The sequence below is a fragment of the Aethina tumida genome, chromosome 5 (assembly GCF_024364675.1).
Source record: "Aethina tumida isolate Nest 87 chromosome 5, icAetTumi1.1, whole genome shotgun sequence".
NCBI classification, from domain to species: Eukaryota; Metazoa; Arthropoda; class Insecta; order Coleoptera; family Nitidulidae; genus Aethina; species Aethina tumida.
The window spans coordinates 15,198,613-15,221,558 of record NC_065439.1 but is presented as its reverse complement, the minus strand read 5'-3'; the positions used below and the strand labels follow the sequence as shown (position 1 = coordinate 15,221,558).

The window sequence follows — 22,946 nt, the reverse complement described above, 5'->3', positions numbered from 1 at the left end:
CACTCAAAAACGTGCTCGTCTAATTTGCATCACAATCGTCCCGACAAGTTGTTGTGTTCCACCGTCACGTTTTAGGTGGCGACGCGGGAAAAATCACTCGAAGAAATGTTCATTTCCCATTTCGTAATAAGGCACGATACATACAAATTAACGGATGACAATAAAACCCCCATCCGCATCTCCATATAAAAGGATTATTATCTTTCATCGTTCGGCCGTCTCCCTTTCCAGGACATTTAAAAAGAGATCGTCTTAATCAGCCCGTCCCTTAAACACATTCATTTCCTTTGTGGACTAATAGATCGTGGGGGAGGAACTCTTAAAACCTACCCCCCCTTCGGCCCCAAACAAATGATCACCTTTGTCGGGATTTCCGAATTAGCATTTTATCTAATATGCAATAAATAGTGGGGTGCGACGGCCGTGACGCCACCCCGGACCTTGATTTACGGGCGCCGCGACGCGTCGCGCCGTGACCGACACAACAGAACCAATGACTCGGTCTGGATTTACGGGGCGCGAAACCCCCGGCCGTCACTCATCCGTGCGGACGCGGTTTTGTTTCGGGCAAGTTGAACGTTCAACCCCTTGTTGTTGTTTAACATCTGATGTAAACTGTGAAAATTCCATTTTCAGTTATTATTTTGCGATTCAAACTGTTTCTCTAGCTTAAACACCAAATAATTTTAGAAGACTTCTGATAAAGATTAACAATAAAAATTCCTCGGTCAATATTTTATTATTCAAAAAAGTTATTTTTAATAACAAATTATTTTAGAAGATAGAATTTAGTCTAAACCAGTCCGCATTTAGTACTAGGCAATTTTAGAAGACTTCTAGTGAAGTTAGAAATATAATTAACAGAAAAAATTATTCTTCAAGACACTTTATATAACCTGAGACAGTATTTTTTAATACCAGACAATTTTAGAAGACTTCTGGTAAGGAAAAAAATAAGATTATAGCAGAAAAAATAATAATTATTTTAAAGCTCAGGACAATTTATCAAGATATAAATAAATACTTTTAGTATCAAAAAATTCTAGAAGACTTCTGATCAGTATAGAAGTAAGATTGGTGGAAAAAATAATTCACTTATCATTATTTTATAGCTCAAGACAAATTTTCAAGTTCCACATAATTTTAGAAGATTTCTAATAAAGTTAGAAGTAAAATTATCAGAAAATAATTCATCAAGCATTATTTTATTCTTGAAGACATTATATACAGTAGTTTCAAACAGTAATTTTTTACTCGAGGCAATTTTAGAACACTTTTGTCCATTATTTTATATGTCAAAACAGTTACAAAAACTGTCAAAAATGGAATGAAAAGAAAGTTAAAAGCAAGATCAACAAAAAAAAAATAATTCGTTCATCATTATTATATTGTTTAAGACACCTTATATAGTCCAAATCAGTCATTTTTAATATGAGAAAATTTTAGAAGACATCTGGTAAAGATATAAATAAAATTAGCAAAAAAGGAAATTTATTATTTTTAAATAGAAACAGTTTTTCGTGTCAAAAATAAACAGAAAAAATATTTCGTCTATAATTATTTTATAACTCAAGACGGTATTTTGAGTCAAAATTATCACTTTTAGTATCAGACGATTTTAGAAGATTTCTAATAAAGCTAGAAGCAAAAATAATAAAGAAAATAATTCATCAATTAATAATTTATTGTTCAAAACACTCTATACGATTTTTAATACCAGACAATCTTAGAAAAGTTCTGGTAAGGAAATAAATAAAGTTAGCAAAAAAATAATTCTCATATCATTACTTCAAACAGTTGTAAAAACAGACGATTTGAAGAGACTTGAAGTTAAAACAAGATTATTTTATAGTTCAAGACAGTTAAGCCAACAATAATTACTTTTAGAACCTCATTATTTTAGAATTTATTCGAGTAAAAAGCAATCAAAAAGTATCAAAATTTTAGAAGACTTCTGGTAAAATTATGAGGAAGGTTAAGAAACAATCATTATTATATCGTTTTGGACACCTTAATTAGGCTGAAACAGTTATTTTTAATACCAGACAATTTCAGGAGACATCTGGTAAAAATAAAAGAAATATTGGCAAATATTAGCAAAAAAATAGTTAGTCTATTATTATTTTATAGTACAAGATAGCTTTTCGAGTCAAAAAAAGTACCAAACAATTTTAAAAGATTTCTAGTAAAGCTAGAAGCAAGACTAACAAAGAAAATATAATTTTTAAATCACTATTTTATCGTTCACAACACTATATATATAAATTAAACAATCATTTTTAAGACAAGTTTAGAAGACTTCTGTTAAGATTAGAAGTAAGATTAGCAGAAAACATAATTTGCCTCTCATTATTTTATAGTTAAAGATAGTTTTTCAAGTCAAAAATAGTTACTTTTATTATCACACTATTTTAGAAAACTTTTAGTAAAGTTAGAAGTAAAATTAACAAAGAAAATAATTCATCAATAGCTATTTTATTCGCCAAGACACTTAACATAGTCTCCAACAGTTATTTTTAATTCCAGACAATTTTAAAATTTCTGGTAAGAATAGAAGTAAAATTAGAAGAAAAAATAATTCTCGTATCTTAACAAAAATAGTCCAAGATATTTTTCGTGTAAAAAGTAATCACTTTTAGTATTAGAATTTTAGAAGATGTTTGAGAAAGTTAGGAGAAAGATTAAAAAAGAAAATAATTTGTTAATAATTATTTTCTTGTTCAAAACACTAAATAGCCTAAAATATTCATTTTTAAAAACAAATATATTTTAGAAGACTCTGATAAAGAAGTAAGTAATATAAGCAGAAAAAGTCCAAGATATTTTTTCGCGTAAAAAGTAATCACTTTTAACATTAGAATTTTAGATGTCTGGTAAAGTTTGGAGAAAGATTAACAAAGAAAATAATTCGTCAATAATTATTTTCTTGTTAAAGACACTAAATAGCCTAAAAGAGTCATTTTTAATACCAAATATATTTTAGAAGATAAATAAAGTACGATTAGCAAAAAAAAATAATTTTCATATGATTATTTTATAGCTCAAAATAGTTTTTTTGTGTCACAAATAATCACTTTTAGATCATAAAATTTTAGAAGACTTCTAGTAAAGTTAGAAGCAAGATAATTAAATAATTCGTTAATCATTATTATATCGTCCTATATCTTAATTAGACTGAAACAGTCATTTTTAATACGGATAGAAGTAAAATTAACAGAAAACTTTAGACCTCAAGTCAAGAGTAATAAAGGTAACGCAAGACCAACAAATATATATATATATATATATATATATATATATATATATATATATAGTCTAAAACAGTAATTTTTAGAAGATATCTGCTAAGGATAGTAAGTAAAATTAACGAAAAAAGTTGGAAACAAGATCAATAAAGAAAGTAATTAGTTAATCATTATTTTATTGTCCAAGACATTTTACTACGTAAAACCTAAAACAGATAGAATAGACGTAAGATTAGCAGAAAAAAAAGATCATTTCTTTATAGGACAGGGGTGAGATCAGAATAATTAAAAAACTACATTCCGTAAACAGTTAAGAAGTGTCTGATAAATTGATAATTGGTAGCAGTGAAAGATTAAAATTCTTACCGTGAATCGTCGACACCAAACCGACAACCACCGGATGTCCCTGATCCGCTTCCCGTTGGGCAGACGCAGGATAACGTCCGCATTTCTGTAAGCCCCCAAAACCGGTGGATCCCTGAAACAAAGCCGGCAATTATTGACGAGTGTCTGCACATTTTCCTTCCGCAACTTATCGCGCATTAACCGGGATTTGTGCCGTGTTTGTTTTCTCTCGACACTTAATTCGTTGCCGTTACACGTTTTTCACCGGCTCACCCGTAGTCGTGCGGGCGACGACGGAACGTGGGTAGCCGTGGATCGTCGCGACGCCAATCGTGGAAATCAGATTCCCGAACAGAAGTCCGGATTATTTAAATGCAAATGAGGTCGGGGGTATCGGTGGCACTGATCTCCCACGGACGTGAGCTTTGATTAAATAGTGTAGGCGGCCGCCCCCTCGAACCGCCTCCCGCTTTTTAAAATGTTTGATGAGTTTATTAGCGGTCGGTGGGGTCGTTGGTAATGGACCGGGGACCCGTTTGTTTAGATAATGGTAAGACTTGTTATTGATGGACTTTTAATTGGATATGATGTACTAATTGATGATATATTCTTGAATAGCATCGTGATATTTATAAGAATATTAAAATATTTGATAGTTTTTTTTAAGAGAGTTTTTCAAGTCTAAAATAATTACTTTTAGTACCACACAATTTTAGACTTAGACTAGTAAAGTTAGAAGTAAAATTGACAAAGAAAATTACTCATCAATCATTTTTTAAACAGTTATTTTTAATACCAAATAATTTTAAAGTCATCCGGTAAGAATAGGAGTAAGATTAGCAAGTAAAATAATTCGTCTATCATTATTTTATAATCCAAGACATTAAAATTAATCACTTTAGTATTAATTTTAGAAAACTTATGGTAAAGAACTAAGTAAAATTAGCATAAATAATAATTCTCATATCATTATTCTATAATTCAAGACATTTTTTCAAGTTTAAAATAATTGCTTTTAGTACTACACAATTTTAAAAGACTTCCAGTAAAGTTAAACTTAAAATTGACAATGAAAATTACTCATCAATCATTTTTTAAACAGTTATTTTTAATACCAAACAATTTTAGAAGGCATCTGGTAAGGATAGAAGTAAGACTATCAAGTACTAATAATTCGTCTATCATAATTTTATAGTCCATGACATTTTTTCGGATAAAAACTAACCACTTTTAGTATTAAACAATTTTAGAAAACTTATGGTAAAGAAATAAGTAAAATTAGCATAAATAGTAATTATCATATCATTATTCTATAATTCAAGAAATTTTTCAAATTTGAAATAATTGCTTTTAGTACTACACAATTTTAAAAGACTTCCAGTAAAGTTAAACTTAAAATTGACAAAGAAAATTACTCATCAATCATTTTTTAAACAGTTATTTTTAATACCAAATAATTTTAAAGTCATCTGGTAAGAATAGGAGTAAGATTAGCAAGTAAAATAATTCGTCTATCATTATTTTATAATCCAAGACATTTTTTTGTGATTAAAATTAATCACTTTAGTATTAAACAATTTTAGAAAACTTATGGTAAAGAAATAAGTAAAATTAGCATAAATAATAATTCTCATATCATTATTCTATAATTCAAGACATTTTTTCAAGTTTAAAATAATTGCTTTTAGTACTACACAATTTTAAAAGACTTCCAGTAAAGTTAAACTTAAAATTGACAATGAAAATTACTCATCAATCATTTTTTAAACAGTTATTTTTAATACCAAACAATTTTAGAAGGCATCTGGTAAGGATAGAAGTAAGACTATCAAGTACTAATAATTCGTCTATCATAATTTTATAGTCCATGACATTTTTTCGGATAAAAACTAACCACTTTTAGTATTAAACAATTTTAAAAAACTTATGGTAAAGAAATAAGTAAAATTAGCATAAATAGTAATTATCATATCATTATTCTATAATTCAAGAAATTTTTCAAATTTGAAATAATTGCTTTTAGTACTACACAATTTTAAAAGACTTCCAGTAAAGTTAAACTTAAAATTGACAAAGAAAATTACTCATCAATCATTTTTTAAACAGTTATTTTTAATACCAAATAATTTTAAAGTCATCTGGTAAGAATAGGAGTAAGATTAGCAAGTAAAATAATTCGTCTATCATTATTTTATAATCCAAGACATTTTTTTGTGATTAAAATTAATCACTTTAGTATTAAACAATTTTAGAAAACTTATGGTAAAGAAATAAGTAAAATTAGCATAAATAATAATTCTCTTATCATTATTCTATAATTCAAGACATTTTTTCAAGTTTAAAATAATTGCTTTTAGTACTACACAATTTTAAAAGACTTCCAGTAAAGTTAAACTTAAAATTGACAATGAAAATTACTCATCAATCATTTTTTAAACAGTTATTTTTAATACCAAACAATTTTAGAAGGCATCTGGTAAGGACAGAAGTAAGACTATCAAGTACTAATAATTCGTCTATTATAATTTTATAGTCCATGACATTTTTTCGGATAAAAACTAACCACTTTTAGTATTAAACAATTTTAGAAAACTTAAGGTAAAGAAATAAGTAAAATTAGCATAAATAGTAATTATCATATCATTATTCTATAATTCAAGAAATTTTTCAAATTTGAAATAATTGCTTTTAGTACTACACAATTTTAGAAGACTTCCAGTAAAGTTAAACTTAAAATTGACAAAGAAAATTACTCATCAATCATTTTTTAAACAGTTATTTTTAATACCAAATAATTTTAAAGTCATCCGGTAAGAATAGGAGTAAGATTAGCAAGTAAAATAATTCGTCTATCATTATTTTATAATCCAAGACATTTTTTTGTGATTAAAATTAATCACTTTAGTATTAAATAATTTTAGAAAACTTATGGTAAAGAAATAAGTAAAATTAGCATAAATAATAATTCTCATATCATTATTCTATAATTCAAGACATTTTTTCAAGTTTAAAATAATTGCTTTTAGTACTACACAATTTTAAAAGACTTCCAGTAAAGTTAAACTTAAAATTGACAATGAAAATTACTCATCAATCATTTTTTAAACAGTTATTTTTAATACCAAACAATTTTAGAAGGCATCTGGTAAGGATAGAAGTAAGACTATCAAGTACTAATAATTCGTCTATCATAATTTTATAGTCCATGACATTTTTTCGGATAAAAACTAACCACTTTTAGTATTAAACAATTTTAGAAAACTTATGGTAAAGAAATAAGTAAAATTAGCATAAATAGTAATTATCATATCATTATTCTATAATTCAAGAAATTTTTCAAATTTGAAATAATTGCCTTTAGTACTACACAATTTTAGAAGACTTTCAGTAAAGTTAAACTTAAAATTGACAAAGAAAATTACTCATCAATCATTTTTTAAACAGTTATTTTTAATACCAAATAATTTTAAAGTCATCTGGTAAGAATAGGAGTAAGATTAGCAAGTAAAATAATTCGTCTATCATTATTTTATAATCCAAGACATTTTTTTGTGATTAAAATTAATCACTTTAGTATTAAACAATTTTAGAAAACTTATGGTAAAGAAATAAGTAAAATTAGCATAAATAATAATTCTCATATCATTATTCTATAATTCAAGACATTTTTTCAAGTTTAAAATAATTGCTTTTAGTACTACACAATTTTAAAAGACTTCCAGTAAAGTTAAACTTAAAATTGACAATGAAAATTACTCATCAATCATTTTTTAAACAGTTATTTTTAATACCAAACAATTTTAGAAGGCATCTGGTAAGGATAGAAGTAAGACTATCAAGTACTAATAATTCGTCTATCATAATTTTATAGTCCATGACATTTTTTCGGATAAAAACTAACCACTTTTAGTATTAAACAATTTTAGAAAACTTATGGTAAAGAAATAAGTAAAATTAGCATAAATAGTAATTATCATATCATTATTCTATAATTCAAGAAATTTTTCAAATTTGAAATAATTGCCTTTAGTACTACACAATTTTAGAAGACTTTCAGTAAAGTTAAACTTAAAATTGACAAAGAAAATTACTCATCAATCATTTTTTAAACAGTTATTTTTAATACCAAATAATTTTAAAGTCATCTGGTAAGAATAGGAGTAAGATTAGCAAGTAAAATAATTCGTCTATCATTATTTTATAATCCAAGACATTTTTTTGTGATTAAAATTAATCACTTTAGTATAAAACAATTTTAGAAAACTTATGGTAAAGAAATAGGTAAAATTAACATAAATAATAATTCTTATATAATTATTCTACAATTCAAGACAATTTTTCAAGTTTAAAATAATTACTTTTAGTGCTACACAATTTTAGAAGACTTCCAGTAAAGTTAAACTTAAAATTTACAAAGAAAATTACTCATCAATCATTTTTTAAATAGTTATTTTTAATACCAAACAATTTTAGAAGGTAAGGGTAGAAGTTAGACTAGCAAGAAAAGTAATTCACTTTAGTATTAAACAATTTTAGAAAACTTATGGTAAAGAAATAGGTAAAATTAACATAAATAATAATTCTTATATAATTATTCTACAATTCAAGACAATTTTTCAAGTTTAAAATAATTACTTTTAGTGCTACACAATTTTAGAAGACTTCCAGTAAAGTTGAACTTAAAATTTACAAAGAAAATTACTCATCAATCATTTTTTAAACAGTTATTTTTAATACCAAACAATTTTAGAAGGCATCTGGTAAGGATAGAAGTTAGATTAGCAAGAAAAATAATTCGTCTATCAATATTTTATAATCCAAGACATTTTTTGTGATTAAAATTAATCACTTTAGTATTAAACAATTTTAGAAAACTTATGGTAAAGAAATAAGTAAAATTAGCATAAATAATAATTCTCATAACATTATTCTATAATTCAAGACATTTTTTCAAGTTTAAAATAATTGCTTTTAGTACTACACAATTTTAGAAGACTTCCAGTAAAGTTAAACTTTAAATTGACAATGAAAATTACTCATCAATCATTTTTTAAACAGTTATTTTTAATACCAAACAATTTTAGAAGGTAAGGGTAGAAGTTAGACTAGCAAGAAAAGTAATTCACTTTAGTATTAAACAATTTTAGAAAACTTATGGTAAAGAAATAAGTAAAATTAGCATAAATAATAATTCTTATATAATTATTCTACAATTCAAGACAATTTTTGAATTTTAAAATAATTACTTTTAGTGCTACACAATTTTAGAAGACTTCCAGTAAAGTTAAACTTAAAATTTACAAAGAAAATTACTCATCAATCATTTTTTAAACAGTTATTTTTAATACCAAACAATTTTAGAAGGCATCTGGTAAGGATAGAAGTTAGATTAGCAAGAAAAATAATTCGTCTATCAATATTTTATAATCCAAGACATTTTTTGTGATTAAAATTAATCACTTTAGTATTAAACAATTTTAGAAAACTTATGGTAAAGAAATAAGTAAAATTAGCATAAATAATAATTCTCATAACATTATTCTATAATTCAAGACATTTTTTCAAGTTTAAAATAATTGCTTTTAGTACTACACAATTTTAGAAGACTTCCAGTAAAGTTAAACTTTAAATTGACAATGAAAATTACTCATCAATCATTTTTTAAACAGTTATTTTTAATACCAAACAATTTTAGAAGGTAAGGGTAGAAGTTAGACTAGCAAGAAAAGTAATTCACTTTAGTATTAAACAATTTTAAAAAACTTATGGTAAAGAAATAAGTAAAATTAGCATAAATAATAATTCTTATATAATTATTCTACAATTCAAGACAATTTTTCAAGTTTAAAATAATTACTTTTAGTGCTACACAATTTTAGAAGACTTCCAGTAAAGTTAAACTTAAAATTTACAAAGAAAATTACTCATCAATCATTTGTTAAACAGTTATTTTTAATACCAAACAATTTTAGAAGGCATCTGGTAAGGATAGAAGTAAGACTAGTAAGTAAAATAATTCGTCTATCATTATTTTATAGTTCAAGACATTTTATGGGATTAAAAATAATAATGATAATGATAATAATAATAAAGAAAATAATTCATCAATCGATTTCTTATTGTTCAAGACACACTATATCTTTTTTATATAGTGTATTTTTTTAGTTCCATCTTGACAATTTAGACTAGTCTAAACTACCAATTTAAAAAGATTTCTAGTAAGGATAGAAGTAAAATAAGCAGATAAAATTATTCGTCTATCATTATTTTATTACTCAAGATACTTTATATAGTCTAACACAGTCATTCTGTGTTCAGTACTATTCAATTTTAGAAGACATCTGGTAAGGATAGAAGTAAGATTAGCACGACATTTTTTCGGTTAAAAAATAATCACTTTGTATTAAAAAAATTTAGAAGACTTCTGGTGAAATATAATTAGCATAAATAATAATACACAAATAATAGACAAAGTAGTAACTACAATAAAAATTTGCTTAAATATGAAAAACTTGAAAGAAAATCTATAACTAAGACAATTCGATTTCAAAAACAATCCAATCTTATTTTCAACTGAAATTAATGCCAACCTGGAGGAAATAGGACTTGTTGAAATTAGTTCAAGGTCTTTGAGAAGATGTTTAGTGGATAGAGGTTAGTTTGACTTCAGACTAACAAGAAGAGCCCTCCCTTTCTACTAAAATATGTCCAATTTTGACTTATTTAGAATAAAATTCATAGATCCATAAAACAGTTGGGGTGAATAATTTTTAGGTTTAACAATATTTCTGATACTTTTTGATACTCTTCAGTCAGGAAGACGACCAATTTAGAACACCCTATGTATATAATTTATTAGAAAGCTTAGCAGGGTAAATAGTAATAAACCCTGAATGAATGAACAAAAATTTCCAAATAAAAAAAAAACCTTTTGCAGAGCACTAAATTAATACCCGACGACAGTGATTTGATACTTGATACGTCATCGAGAGTATTTTGAATGGTCCAACCCCTCGTGATTTGTCGCCCCCAGTTTCTTCGTCCCTTCCTTTTTGGCGGAACGCTGATAGAACGGCTACATTTAAAACAACCGGAACGTCGATATCACCATCACTATAATTGGGGATTTCTACTATTTTACCACGGGGGTTGGAACCGTGGGCGTAGCCCATCGAATTTAATTTCGTTAATTGTTTCCCACTTTTATTATACACGCACAAAAGGTAAAACGTAGATGTAGTGAGGAAAAACATAGTAAAAATTGACCGGAATCGAATTACCGAATAACCAGAGCGGTTTGTCCACGGGAATTGTTATTCGAAACGGGGGTGCGTTCGAGCATTTCGTCCCCCTTGCATATTCCCAAGTTGCCATGTCATCATTTACCGGCGAACACATTCGCCGCGGGATGATTATACGGGATGTTACCGACTTTCCAATATCGTTTATTGCCCGCCAAATTCAATCTGACATCTCTCACCCCCGCATTTTAATCACGATAGTTTCGAATGTTGTTTTTTGTATCCGGCGATTTTGCCGGACAAATATTTGCACGGGCCAGATTTTAATAACTAACTGACAAACAGAGGGTGAATTTACAAATGGAATGTAACAATCTTGTTTTCGATTTATGATATCAAACTGGTATTGATCATAATGAAATGTTTTGAAAATTATTTATTACATGTTTGAACAGAAATGATTAAAACAGCTTAAATTTTATATTGTTAACTTAGAAAAATATACGAAACTATTATGAAGTTTTATACTGTTGAAATACAATAAGTAATAACTTAAGTTTTTTATTTTTTTAATTTCTACATAATATTTTAAGAAGCTTCTAAACTATTTATATTTACACACAACTGTTTTAAAAATTTACTGCTGTTTATATTTTATACACACTAACTTCTACAAGACTGTTCATGAACTTTTAAACTGTCGAAGTAATAACTTAAGTTTTTAAATTAGAAAATTTTATAACTGTCTTAAATATAAACAGAATATGCTTAAGAAGTTTAATATTTAAGTTTTTACGTAATATCTTAGCAAGCTTCTAAACTGTTTATATTTATACAAAACCGTTTTAAAAATTTACCGCTGTTTATATTTTATACATATTAAACTGTCTAAATTCTGTAAGTAATAAATTAAAAAGTTTTTAATTTAGAATATTTTATAACCGTCTTAAATATTGACAGAAAATGTTTAAGAAGTTTAAAAATATTTAAATTTCTACATAATATCTTAACAAGCTTCTAAACTGTTTATATTTATACAAAACTGTTTTAAAATTTTGACATATACAGGACTGTTCATGAACATTTAAACTGTGGAAATTCTGTAAGTAATAATTAAAGAAGTTTTTAATTTAGAAAATTTTATAACCGTCTTAAATATAAACAGAAAATGTTTGAAAAGTTTTAAAATATTTAAATTTCTATATAATATCTTAGCAAGCTTTTAAACTATTTATATTTATACTAAACTATTTTAATAATTTACCTCTGTTTATATTTTATACATATTAACTTATACAGGACTGTTCATCAACATTTAAACTGTTGAAATTCTGTAAGTAATAAATTAAAAAGTTTTTAATTTAGAATACTTTATAACCGTCTTAAATATTGACAGAAAATGTTTAAGAAGTTTAAAAATATTTAAATTTCTACATAATATCTTAACAAGCTTCTAAACTGTTTATATTTATACAAAACTGTTTTAAAAATTTACCTCTGTTTATATTTTATACATATTGACTTATACAGGACTGTTCATGAAAATTTAAACTGTCGAAATTCTGTAAGTAATAACTTAAGAAGTTTTTAATTTAGAAAATTTTATAACCGTCTTAAATATAAACAGAAAATGTTTAAAAAGTTTTAAAATATTTAAATTTCTAGATAATATCTTAACAAGCTTCTAAAATGTTTATATTTATACAAAACTGTTTTAAAAATTTACCTCTGTTTATATTTTATACATATTGACTTATACAGGACTGTTCATCAACATTTACACTGTCGAAATTCTGTAAGTAATAAATTAAAAAGTTTTTAATTTAGAATACTTTATAACCGTCTTAAATATTGACAGAAAATGTTTAAGAAGTTTAAAAATATTTAAATTTCTACATAATATCTTAACAAGCTTCTAAACTATTTATATTTATACACAACTGTTTTAAAAAGTTACTGCTGTTTATATTTTATACATATTAACTTATACAGGACGGTTCATGAACGTTTAAACTGTTGAAATTAAATAACTTAAGAAGTTTTTAATTTAGAAAATTTTATAACTGTCTTAAATATAAACAGAAAATACTGTAGAAATTCTATAAGAAGAAGAAAATTTTACAGCTGTTTTAAATGTAAACAGAAAATGTTTTAAATTATTTAAATTTCTAGGTAATATCTTAGGAAGCTTTAAATCTGTTTATATTTATACAAAACTAAATTATTTAAATTTCTACATAATATCTTATGAAGCTTCTACACTGTTTATATTTATACATAACAATTTAGCGACGTTATTTTTTATACATACATATACATAAATTATATAGGACTGTTCATGAACTTTTAAACTGCCAAAATTGTATAATTGTAAGTAATAACATAAGAAGATTCTTAATTTTTCATTTCCTGGAGAGGCTTAACTTTAAACAGAAAATGTTTAGGAATGTTTAAATTGTCCTAATTTTCTACATAATACCTTAGGAAGGTATTCCTCAGTGTGTATATTTTTAAAGAAATATATAGAAAATTTTGAAAATTTTATATTTTTATATTTTTTTAAATTATTTAAATTTCTACATAATATTATGAAATTTTAAACTGTATAAACTTTTTTAGTTTTCAATTTAGAAACATTAATAAGTGTCTAAAATTTTAATAGAAAATATTTAAGAAGCCATAAACTGAACTTTTTATCTTTTAAATATAAACATGACTGTTTCAAACTATATAAATTTTATAACATACAAATTATTTAATAAAATTAACCAACGGAATAAAAAATAGATATAATAAAATTGATTCAGTTTACTTCATTATTTTGCAACCATGAAAGATTGACCGAATGCAATTCGAATTGGGGTTTGGATTTTTCAATAACGCAGCGTCCCGAAACGAAATCCGTGGCAACGGGACGGGACGACCCCTTTCATCCCGTCCTCCCTGACGTACCGTGTTTTCCTTCTCTCATTAAACAGCTTAGAGGCATCATTGCCAACATTGTAAGCCGATTACATAGTTTCCATAGCGACCAACTTGCAGAGATTAAACGAAAAAAAATATGGAACTGTATCAATTTTTTGTTTATTGCATTCATAATTTTAATTAACCGGGCACGAGTATGCGAAAAACAATCGAGGAAATGTTATTGTTAAGGCGAGCTTAATTGGCGGACGAAAACGCTGAGCAGACACAGCTCGTAACAATTAAGACGATATTGAAACCATTAAGAGTATTAAAAACATAATCGCTACAAGGTAGAGGAGAGACGTCGTTAAACGCTCCGACGACGGGAATAAAATAAACGGCGCGCCGTTTAAGCTGGATTTGTCCGGGATTCCGTCCCTTTTTTTTTGTCAGCTCCGGTTTTTCTAGTCCGGTAATCTGGCTAAATTATCGCTTTTTATTTTCATTTTTGCCGGGACGAAACAATGGATCCGGTTCAGTACCTGTCGTTGCTGTTGTATTCCTCCGGATAAGGGATGATGATGCCTTCCGGACTCGGTCGGGGCGAGTTGCCGATCCAGAAGAAGGCGTCGGGTCCGGTTCCGTCGTAGGAGAAGCCTTTGATGAAGATGGTGCTTTCGTCCACCGCGTAAGCGGTACCGTTTACACCGTGGGCGAAGCTTTTCAACTGACCTATCTCTCTGCCATAATACGGTTCTCTAGGCTTCACGCAGTGCCCTAAAATACAAAAACACACGGTTATTATTAAAACTAGTTTCTAATATATTTATTTATTGGTTATATTTTCTAATATGCATATATTAAGGGAAGAACGTGCACAAGAATATGATGAATTCGTCGAGCGTCACTTCAAAGTGAACGTACGACGTAGAAAATCGTTTGAGTGGGCGAATCGAGACTACATTAAACGACTCAATTTGGCTGCAAACGGGACGAAGAATGCCTGGCATTCCGGGAACGTTTGTCCGGAATGCGACTTGGGTTGGTTGATGTGTATATTGGTTCGGCGTGGTTTTTCAAGGAGTCGCCCACATAAAAGTGTCAACAAGTGAATTTCGCACATGAAAACGACAAAAATTCATTTTTACAATGTAAACGACTATTTAAGGATTTTTTACAGCCTCATAATTTAAGAAGTTTCACTTCTGTTTTAATTTATACAAGAATGCAAAAACTTTTTAAAAATATAAATTTTATACTTAATAACTTAAATTTCATAATAGTTAAAATTTATACTTGCTTAACAATAAGGTCGAAGTTTAAAAATATTTAAATATCTACGTAATATCTTAGCAAACTTCTAAACTGTTTATATTTATACAAAACTGTTTTAAACATTTTTTACAGCCTAATAATTTAAGAAGTTTCACTTCTGTTTAAATTTATGCAAGACTTTAAAAACTTTTTAAAAATATAAATTTTATACTTAAAATCTTAAATTTCATGGTAGTTAAAATTTATACTTGCCTAACAATTTTGGTCTAGTTTTATAGTAAAATATTATAATAACTGTTTAAATTTATACAGAACTGCTTAAAGACACACTAAAGTTTATACCTACTGTATTAAAAAGTTTTACAACTGCTTATTTATATACATTCTATACATAACTGTTTAAGAATTTTTTTATCCCTATAAATTTTACACCTAATAATTTAAAATATTTCATAATTGTTTGAAATTATATCTGACTGTTTAAATATTTTTAAGAGTCTAATTAATAACTTAAAAAAGAGAACTGTTTATACTTCTATATAACTCTATAATTTTTAAGTCCATTATTATAAATAATATTTTTGAATATTTCACTGTTTCATTCGTACAGGGCTATTTAAAGAATTTCTAACGGTCTAAATTTTTATACTTAAAGACTACGGTTTGTACTTATACGTGACTGTTTAAGCATGTATTTTACCACACTAAATTTTACAACTAAAAATACACTACTGTTTAAATATGTACAAGACTGTTTAAACAATTTCTAACAGTATAAATTTTATAATTAATGTTTTAAGAAACTTAACGCAATTATTTATATTTATAAATGACTGTTTAAGAATATTTTTATCACTCCATTTTATGTCTAATAATGTAGAAAGTTTCACAATTGTTTATAAACTTTTCGAGAGTCTAATTTTATAAATATACTTAGGAAGCTTTACGACTGTTTATACTACAATATGACTAAGGATTTTTTAAGAATCTAATATTATAAGTTAATAATAATAATAATTTTGGAAGTTTAACAGCTATTTTAATTTATACAGGTCTGTTTAAAGACTTTCTAACAATCTAAATTTTATATATGTTTAAGAATTATTACTCTAAATTTTTTTGTCTATTATCTTAGATAGTTTCACATCTATTTAAATTTGTACAGGACTGCGTATAGACTTTCTAAAAGTATAAATTTTATCCTTGATGTCAAAAGAAGCTTCACAACTGTTTTTTACTTGTACATGACTATTTAAGCATATTTTTATCACTCTAAATATTACACTTAATAATTTATAACGTTTTATTACTCTCTGTCTAAATTGCATACTTTAATGACTTAGAAAGTTTAAAACTGTTTATACTTATACATGTCTGTTTAAGAAGCTCATATGACTCTAAAGTTTCCAAAAGTCGACATAGGAAGTTTCACAATTATTTCAATTTATGCAGGATTGTTTAAAGACTTTATAACAGTCTAATTTTTATATCTAATGACATAAAGTTTTACAATTATTTATACTTATTTATAACTGTTTAAAAATATTTTTAACACTCTAATTTTTTTTACCTATTAATTTAGAAACTTTCAAAACTGTTTAAATTTGAACTGACGACTTATCAAGCTTCACAACTGTTTTTTACTTATACATAACTTATAACTTATAACTTATACAAATATTAGACTTTATAATTAAAGAAATTTCACTACTCTTTCTAACTGTCCAAATTGCGTACTTAGTGACTTAGAAACTTTAAAACTGTTTATACATACATATGGTTGTTTAATAATCTCTAATGATTCTAAATTTTATAACAGTTAACATAGAAAGTTACACAACTATTTCAATTTATAAAAGACTGCTTAAAGACTTTCCAACAGTTTTACAATTGTTTACATTTATATATATATATATATATATATATATATATATATATATATATATAACTGCTTAAAGTTATTTTTAACACTCTACATTTTTTTACCTAATAACTTAGAAAGTTTCACATCTGTTTAAATTTGAACAGGACTTTCTAACATTCTAAATTTTATACCTGATGACTTAACAAGCTTCACAACTATTTTTTATTTATACATGAGTTTTTAAGCATATTTTTAACACTCTAAATATAACACTTAATAATTTAAAAAGTTTCAGTACTTTTTCTAACTGTATAAATTGCATACTTAATGACTTAGAAACTTTGAAACTTTTTATACATACACATTACTATTTAAGAATCTCTAATGACTCTAAATTTTATAACAGTTAACATAAGAAGTTTCACAACTATTTCAATTTATACAAGACTGTTTAAAGACGTTCTAACAGTCAAAATTTTATATCTAATGACTTATGAAGTTTTACAATTGTTTGTAATTATATATAACTGTTTAAGTATATTTTTATATAGAGTGTTTAACTGTCCAAATTGCATATTTAATGACTATTTTATCTATTAACTTAGAAAGTTTCACATCTATTTAAAATGGTACAGGACTGTTTATAGACTTTCTAACTGTCTAAATTTTTTACCTAACAACTTAGGAATTTTCACAACTGTTTTTAGTTATACGTGACTGTTCACTATTCTTTCTAATTGTCTAAATTGCATACTTAATGACTTAGAAACTTTAAAACTGACTTAATGACTTAATGACTTAGAAACTATATAACTGTTTGAGAATATTTTTACCACTCCAAATTTTTAAGTGAAAACTTCTTTAGTCACGTTGAGCACTTTTTGGTAGGGGAAAATCTTATGGGCTCTCGTCACCGACATGCTCATAACTGGCGCATGCGCCTTAGACACTTTTTGGATGGATGAAATCTCATGTGTTTGCGTCACCGACATGCTTATACCAGTATATCTGTAGCTATACAGCGGACGTATAGTGCTGTGTATATCTTATAAGTGACATTGAATGGATTTAGTGAAAAGTTCAATGTGTATATACTGTGCATTGTTGAAATAGCGTTTTTGTTTGATTATTATTTGAATTGCCATGTCCAATGATTTAAAACTCAATGCTACAAAATATAAAACCACAATCGATGTCGTTTTTACGCGATACTTAGATAAATTTGAATTAAACATTTTCATTTTTTACTTTAGTTATCATAAGCCTATTGTATCTTTTTTAAAACAAAATGAAATAATTGAAAGTACAAATAGTCTAAGCATTGTTGAAATTAATGGTGACAATGATGCAAACTATTAAAATAATGTTAAAAATCATTGAATCAGTACATTGAAATTTAAGTAAATACAAATACTATCCATAAATAATATGATTGTATATATTAATTGTTATTTCAATTGAATTGTATTTATATTTTGTCATGATCTTGTACAGCCCGTAATATATTTGAATAATAAAAAACCATATAAACATGCATGTAATTGTTGGTCGGAGTATCAATAGATGTGAAAACCAGATTGATGTTAATAATTTTAATTCAAACATTATGAAATTTCAAATTTTAATACTAAAAGTTCTAAGTTTTCACTTCTATCGGCAGTCTCTATAACTGCCAATTTTAAATTTTGTTATCTATTAACTTTCACATATGTTAAAATTGTGTACAGGACTGTTTATAGACTATCTAACAGTCTAAATTTTATACATGGCAACTGCTTATACTTATACATAACTCTTTAAGAATATTTTCACTCTAAATTGTACACCTTGTAATTTAGGATGTTTCCGAATTGTATAAATTTTACATGACTACTTAAGAATTTTTTAACAGTCTAAATTATGTACTTGATAATTTACTCATATCTAAACATTTGTGTATAACTGTTTTCAAATAAAATCATACACAATAAATTAATCAAAACTAACCTTTAATAAAACCTATTCAAAATCCAACAACAATTGTCCTAGAAAATGCAGAAACACATCATGATTCAAAAGAATAGACCATAAAGCGAATAATGTTCAGTTAATTTTAGCAAATGCTCGGTGTCGAAAACCGGCGTTTTGTTCGTTTATCCATTGAAACAACGTTATATTTAGCGAAATTCATTAAAACCGCATAATGGTGAGACGGCGACTGTTTCGGCAGCCGTAATCCTGACAGAAATCGGACGCCACGAACAGCCAACACATTCGATAATGCTCCATTAGCAAATGGTGTGCACAAAACCGACGCCGCCGCAACTTTTTCGACGCACACATACGCCAACGATAGCATCGCTTGTGTCAACCATTAGCGCCGTTTTATTGTTTTCCAACTCGTCGACGTTTTTCCAATTCCGTTTTGTTCGGTCGGTCAGTGATCTTTGAACTCTGTCAATTCGTCCCAAATAAAAACACGTAAACTGATAAACGGCGATAATCCCGGGGTAGCCTGTTGCTAACAACGCGATAAGCGGGTGCGACGCAAGGACCCGGTGCGGGAGGATTACGGTGCAACGTGCGGGGGTTGATTGTGGCGGGCAAAATCGAAGAGCAAATACCACCGGGGTTTCGGCAGTCGCAAGTCGCAACGGAAAAATGTTTGCGAACGATTTTATGTTTTTATTTTGTCGAACAAATAAAGTCGTTTAGGTGGAAACAGTTGTCGTGGTAAGGTTGGAAACGAAACGACTGTGCGCCTCCCTAAGGAAATTCATAAAATTTCAGTCTGCCACCCTCCGTCATCCAATATATTCATGTCCCTCACTCAATTACAGTCCTTTGTCCTACCTTACAGTCTTTTTATTTCCAGTCCTTTGTGCGCGAAACACGCGGAACGGTATAAATTAAAAAATAATCACGCCCCCCCACCCGCTTAATTAACAAAAGACCGAAAACGAAGCGGACAGACAATCCGTAACAAATAACTAAAACAAACAAGCTCGACCGACAACCAAACCGTCCGACTCGTAATTAAAGCGGCACGGGGAATAATACGGTCATATTTCTGTTGCGGGGGCGGCGTTTCGTACATCTCCAGCCCCAAGAGTCGAAAGTCAACATATAACCGCAGCAACGTTCGCAAACACTAATATAGACTTGAACTGCAAGACAAATCAAACTTGAAAACTTGTTGAAAAGGGATATATATTCTCTCTGTCTCCGGGACTTAATAAACAATCATCAGAAGCAATAAATGCTACTTTGGAAACTGTAAGACGCTTAACGAGTCGCGTGGCTTTTTTGCATTTGCATAATGCGAGCCTTTCGCATGCACGGCTCGAGTGGGGCAACCGCCGCATCGAGTGGTGGATGAAGGACAGTTTTGCGTTTGTCTATCGGATTTTTGTTTCCACGAATTTTTATTAAACAAAGCAAAGATTTTATAGAATTGTACTTTCTTGACTTACTTCCAAAATGTTTATATTTTTAATTTAAATTTTGTACATTTAACTTATACAGAAATATTTATGAAATATTAAACTGTCGGAAAATAACTTCCTAATTTTTCATTTTTTCAATATCAGAATTCTATATATAATAATTTAAGAAAACCCTTAATGTATCATTTTCTTGACAGTCTTAAATTTAAACAGAAAATGTTTAGGAAGTTACTGATTGTCCAAATTTTCTACATAAAACATCAGGAAACTTCTAAACTCTTTATATTTGTAAAAAACTATTTTTAAAATTTTTGACTGAAAAATGTTTATACATATTAATTTATGAAAGACTGTTTATAATATTTCAAACTGTTGAAACTTTATACCTAAAGAAGATTCCTAATTTTTCATTTTCTGGAGAGAATTAAGTTTAAACAGAAAATGATTAGTTTTAAAATATCCTGATTTTTTACATAATTCCTCAGGAAACTTCCAACGTGTTTATATTTTTAAAGAAATATTTATATGAAACTTTAAACTGTCTAAATTTTATACATAATAACTTAAGAAGACCCTTAATGTATAATTTTCTTGACAGTCTTAAATTTAAACAGAAAATGTTTAAAACTATTTTTAAAATTTTTGACTGAATAATGTTTATACATATTAATTTATGAAAAACTGTTTATAATATTTCAAACTGTTGAAACCTTATAACTTAAGAAGATTCCCAATTTTTCATTTTCTGGAGAGAATTAAGTTTAAACAGAAAATGATTAGTTTTAAAATATCCTGATTTTTTACATAATTCCTCAGGAAACTTCCAACGTGTTTATATTTTTAAAGAAATATTTATAAAATTGTTTAATTTTTTTACATTTATTTGGAGAGCGTTCACGAAGGAGACAAAAAAATATTTTTACAAATGAAACATAACAATTTTGTTGTGTGGTGATTATATTTATACATAACCATTAATAAACTTTTAAGACCCTTATAATTTAATATGATCTGATCAAATTTCTGTACGTAATAGCTTAAAAAGTTTTTTTAATTTGTCATTTTCTTGACAGAAAATGTTTAAGAAGTTATGAACTGTTTAAATTTTCTACATAATACCTCAGGAAACTTCCAAAATGTTTATATTTTTAAGGATATATTTATGAAATTTTAGACTGTTTAAATTTTGTACACTTAACTTATACAGAAATATTTATGAAATATTAAACTGTCGAAAAATAACTTCCTAATTCCCAATTTTTCATTTTTTCAATATCAGAATTCTATACATAATAACTTAAGAAGACCCTTAATGTATCATTTTCTTGACAGTCTTAAATTTAAACAGAAAATGTTTAGGAAGTTACTGATTGTCCAAATTTTCTACATAAAACATCAGGAAACTTCTAAACTCTTTATATTTGTAAAAAACTATTTTTAAAATTTTTGACTGAATAATGTTTATACATATTAATTTATGAAAGACTGTTTATAATATTTCAAACTGTTGAAACTTTATACCTAAAGAAGATTCCTAATTTTTCATTTTCTGGAGAGAATTAAGTTTAAACAGAAAATGATTAGTTTTAAAATATCCTGATTTTTTACATAATTCCTCAGGAAACTTCCAACGTGTTTATATTTTTAAAGAAATATTTATATGAAACTTTAAACTGTCTAAATTTTATACATAATAACTTAAGAAGACCCTTAATGTATAATTTTCTTGACAGTCTTAAATTTAAACAGAAAATGTTTAAAACTATTTTTAAAATTTTTGACTGAATAATGTTTATACATATTAATTTATGAAAAACTGTTTATAATATTTCAAACTGTTGAAACCTTATAACTTAAGAAGATTCCCAATTTTTCATTTTCTGGAGAGAATTAAGTTTAAACAGAAAATGATTAGTTTTAAAATATCCTGATTTTTTACATAATTCCTCAGGAAACTTCCAACGTGTTTATATTTTTAAAGAAATATTTATAAAATTGTTTAATTTTTTTACATTTATTTGGAGAGCGTTCACGAAGGAGACAAAAAAATATTTTTACAAATGAAACATAACAATTTTGTTGTGTGGTGATTATATTTATACATAACCATTAATAAACTTTTAAGACCCTTATAATTTAATATGATCTGATCAAATTTCTGTACGTAATAGCTTAAAAAGTTTTTTTAATTTGTCATTTTCTTGACAGAAAATGTTTAAGAAGTTATGAACTGTTTAAATTTTCTACATAATACCTCAGGAAACTTCCAAAATGTTTATATTTTTAAGGATATATTTATGAAATTTTAGACTGTTTAAATTTTGTACACTTAACTTATACAGAAATATTTATGAAATATTAAACTGTCGAAAAATAACTTCCTAATTCCTAATTTTTAATTTTTTCAATATCAGAATTCTATACATAATAACTTAAGAAGACCCTTAATGTATCATTTTCTTGACAGTCTTAAATTTAAACAGAAAATGTTTAGGAAGTTACAGACTGTCCAAATTTTCTACATAAAACATCAGGAAACTTCTAAACTCTTTATATTTGTAACAAACTATTTTTTAAATTTTTGACTGAATAATGTTTATACATATTAATTTATGAAAAACTGTTTATAATATTTCAAACTGTT

The 22,946-nt window shown here is 26.8% G+C and overlaps 1 protein-coding gene across 1 annotated transcript in view; it reads right to left on the bottom strand.

The window, feature by feature from the left end:
• The window catches only part of LOC109597106 (protein Skeletor, isoforms B/C), a 71,722-nt gene that overhangs the window by 13,399 nt on the left and 35,377 nt on the right, over positions 1-22,946 (bottom strand). The window contains exons 3-4 of the mRNA XM_049967236.1: positions 14,281-14,515; positions 3,612-3,723 (exon numbers count right to left, since the gene is read on the bottom strand). Of these exons, the coding sequence (XP_049823193.1) occupies positions 3,612-3,723; positions 14,281-14,515 (347 nt within the window). The remainder of the gene's footprint in view (positions 1-3,611; positions 3,724-14,280; positions 14,516-22,946) is intronic.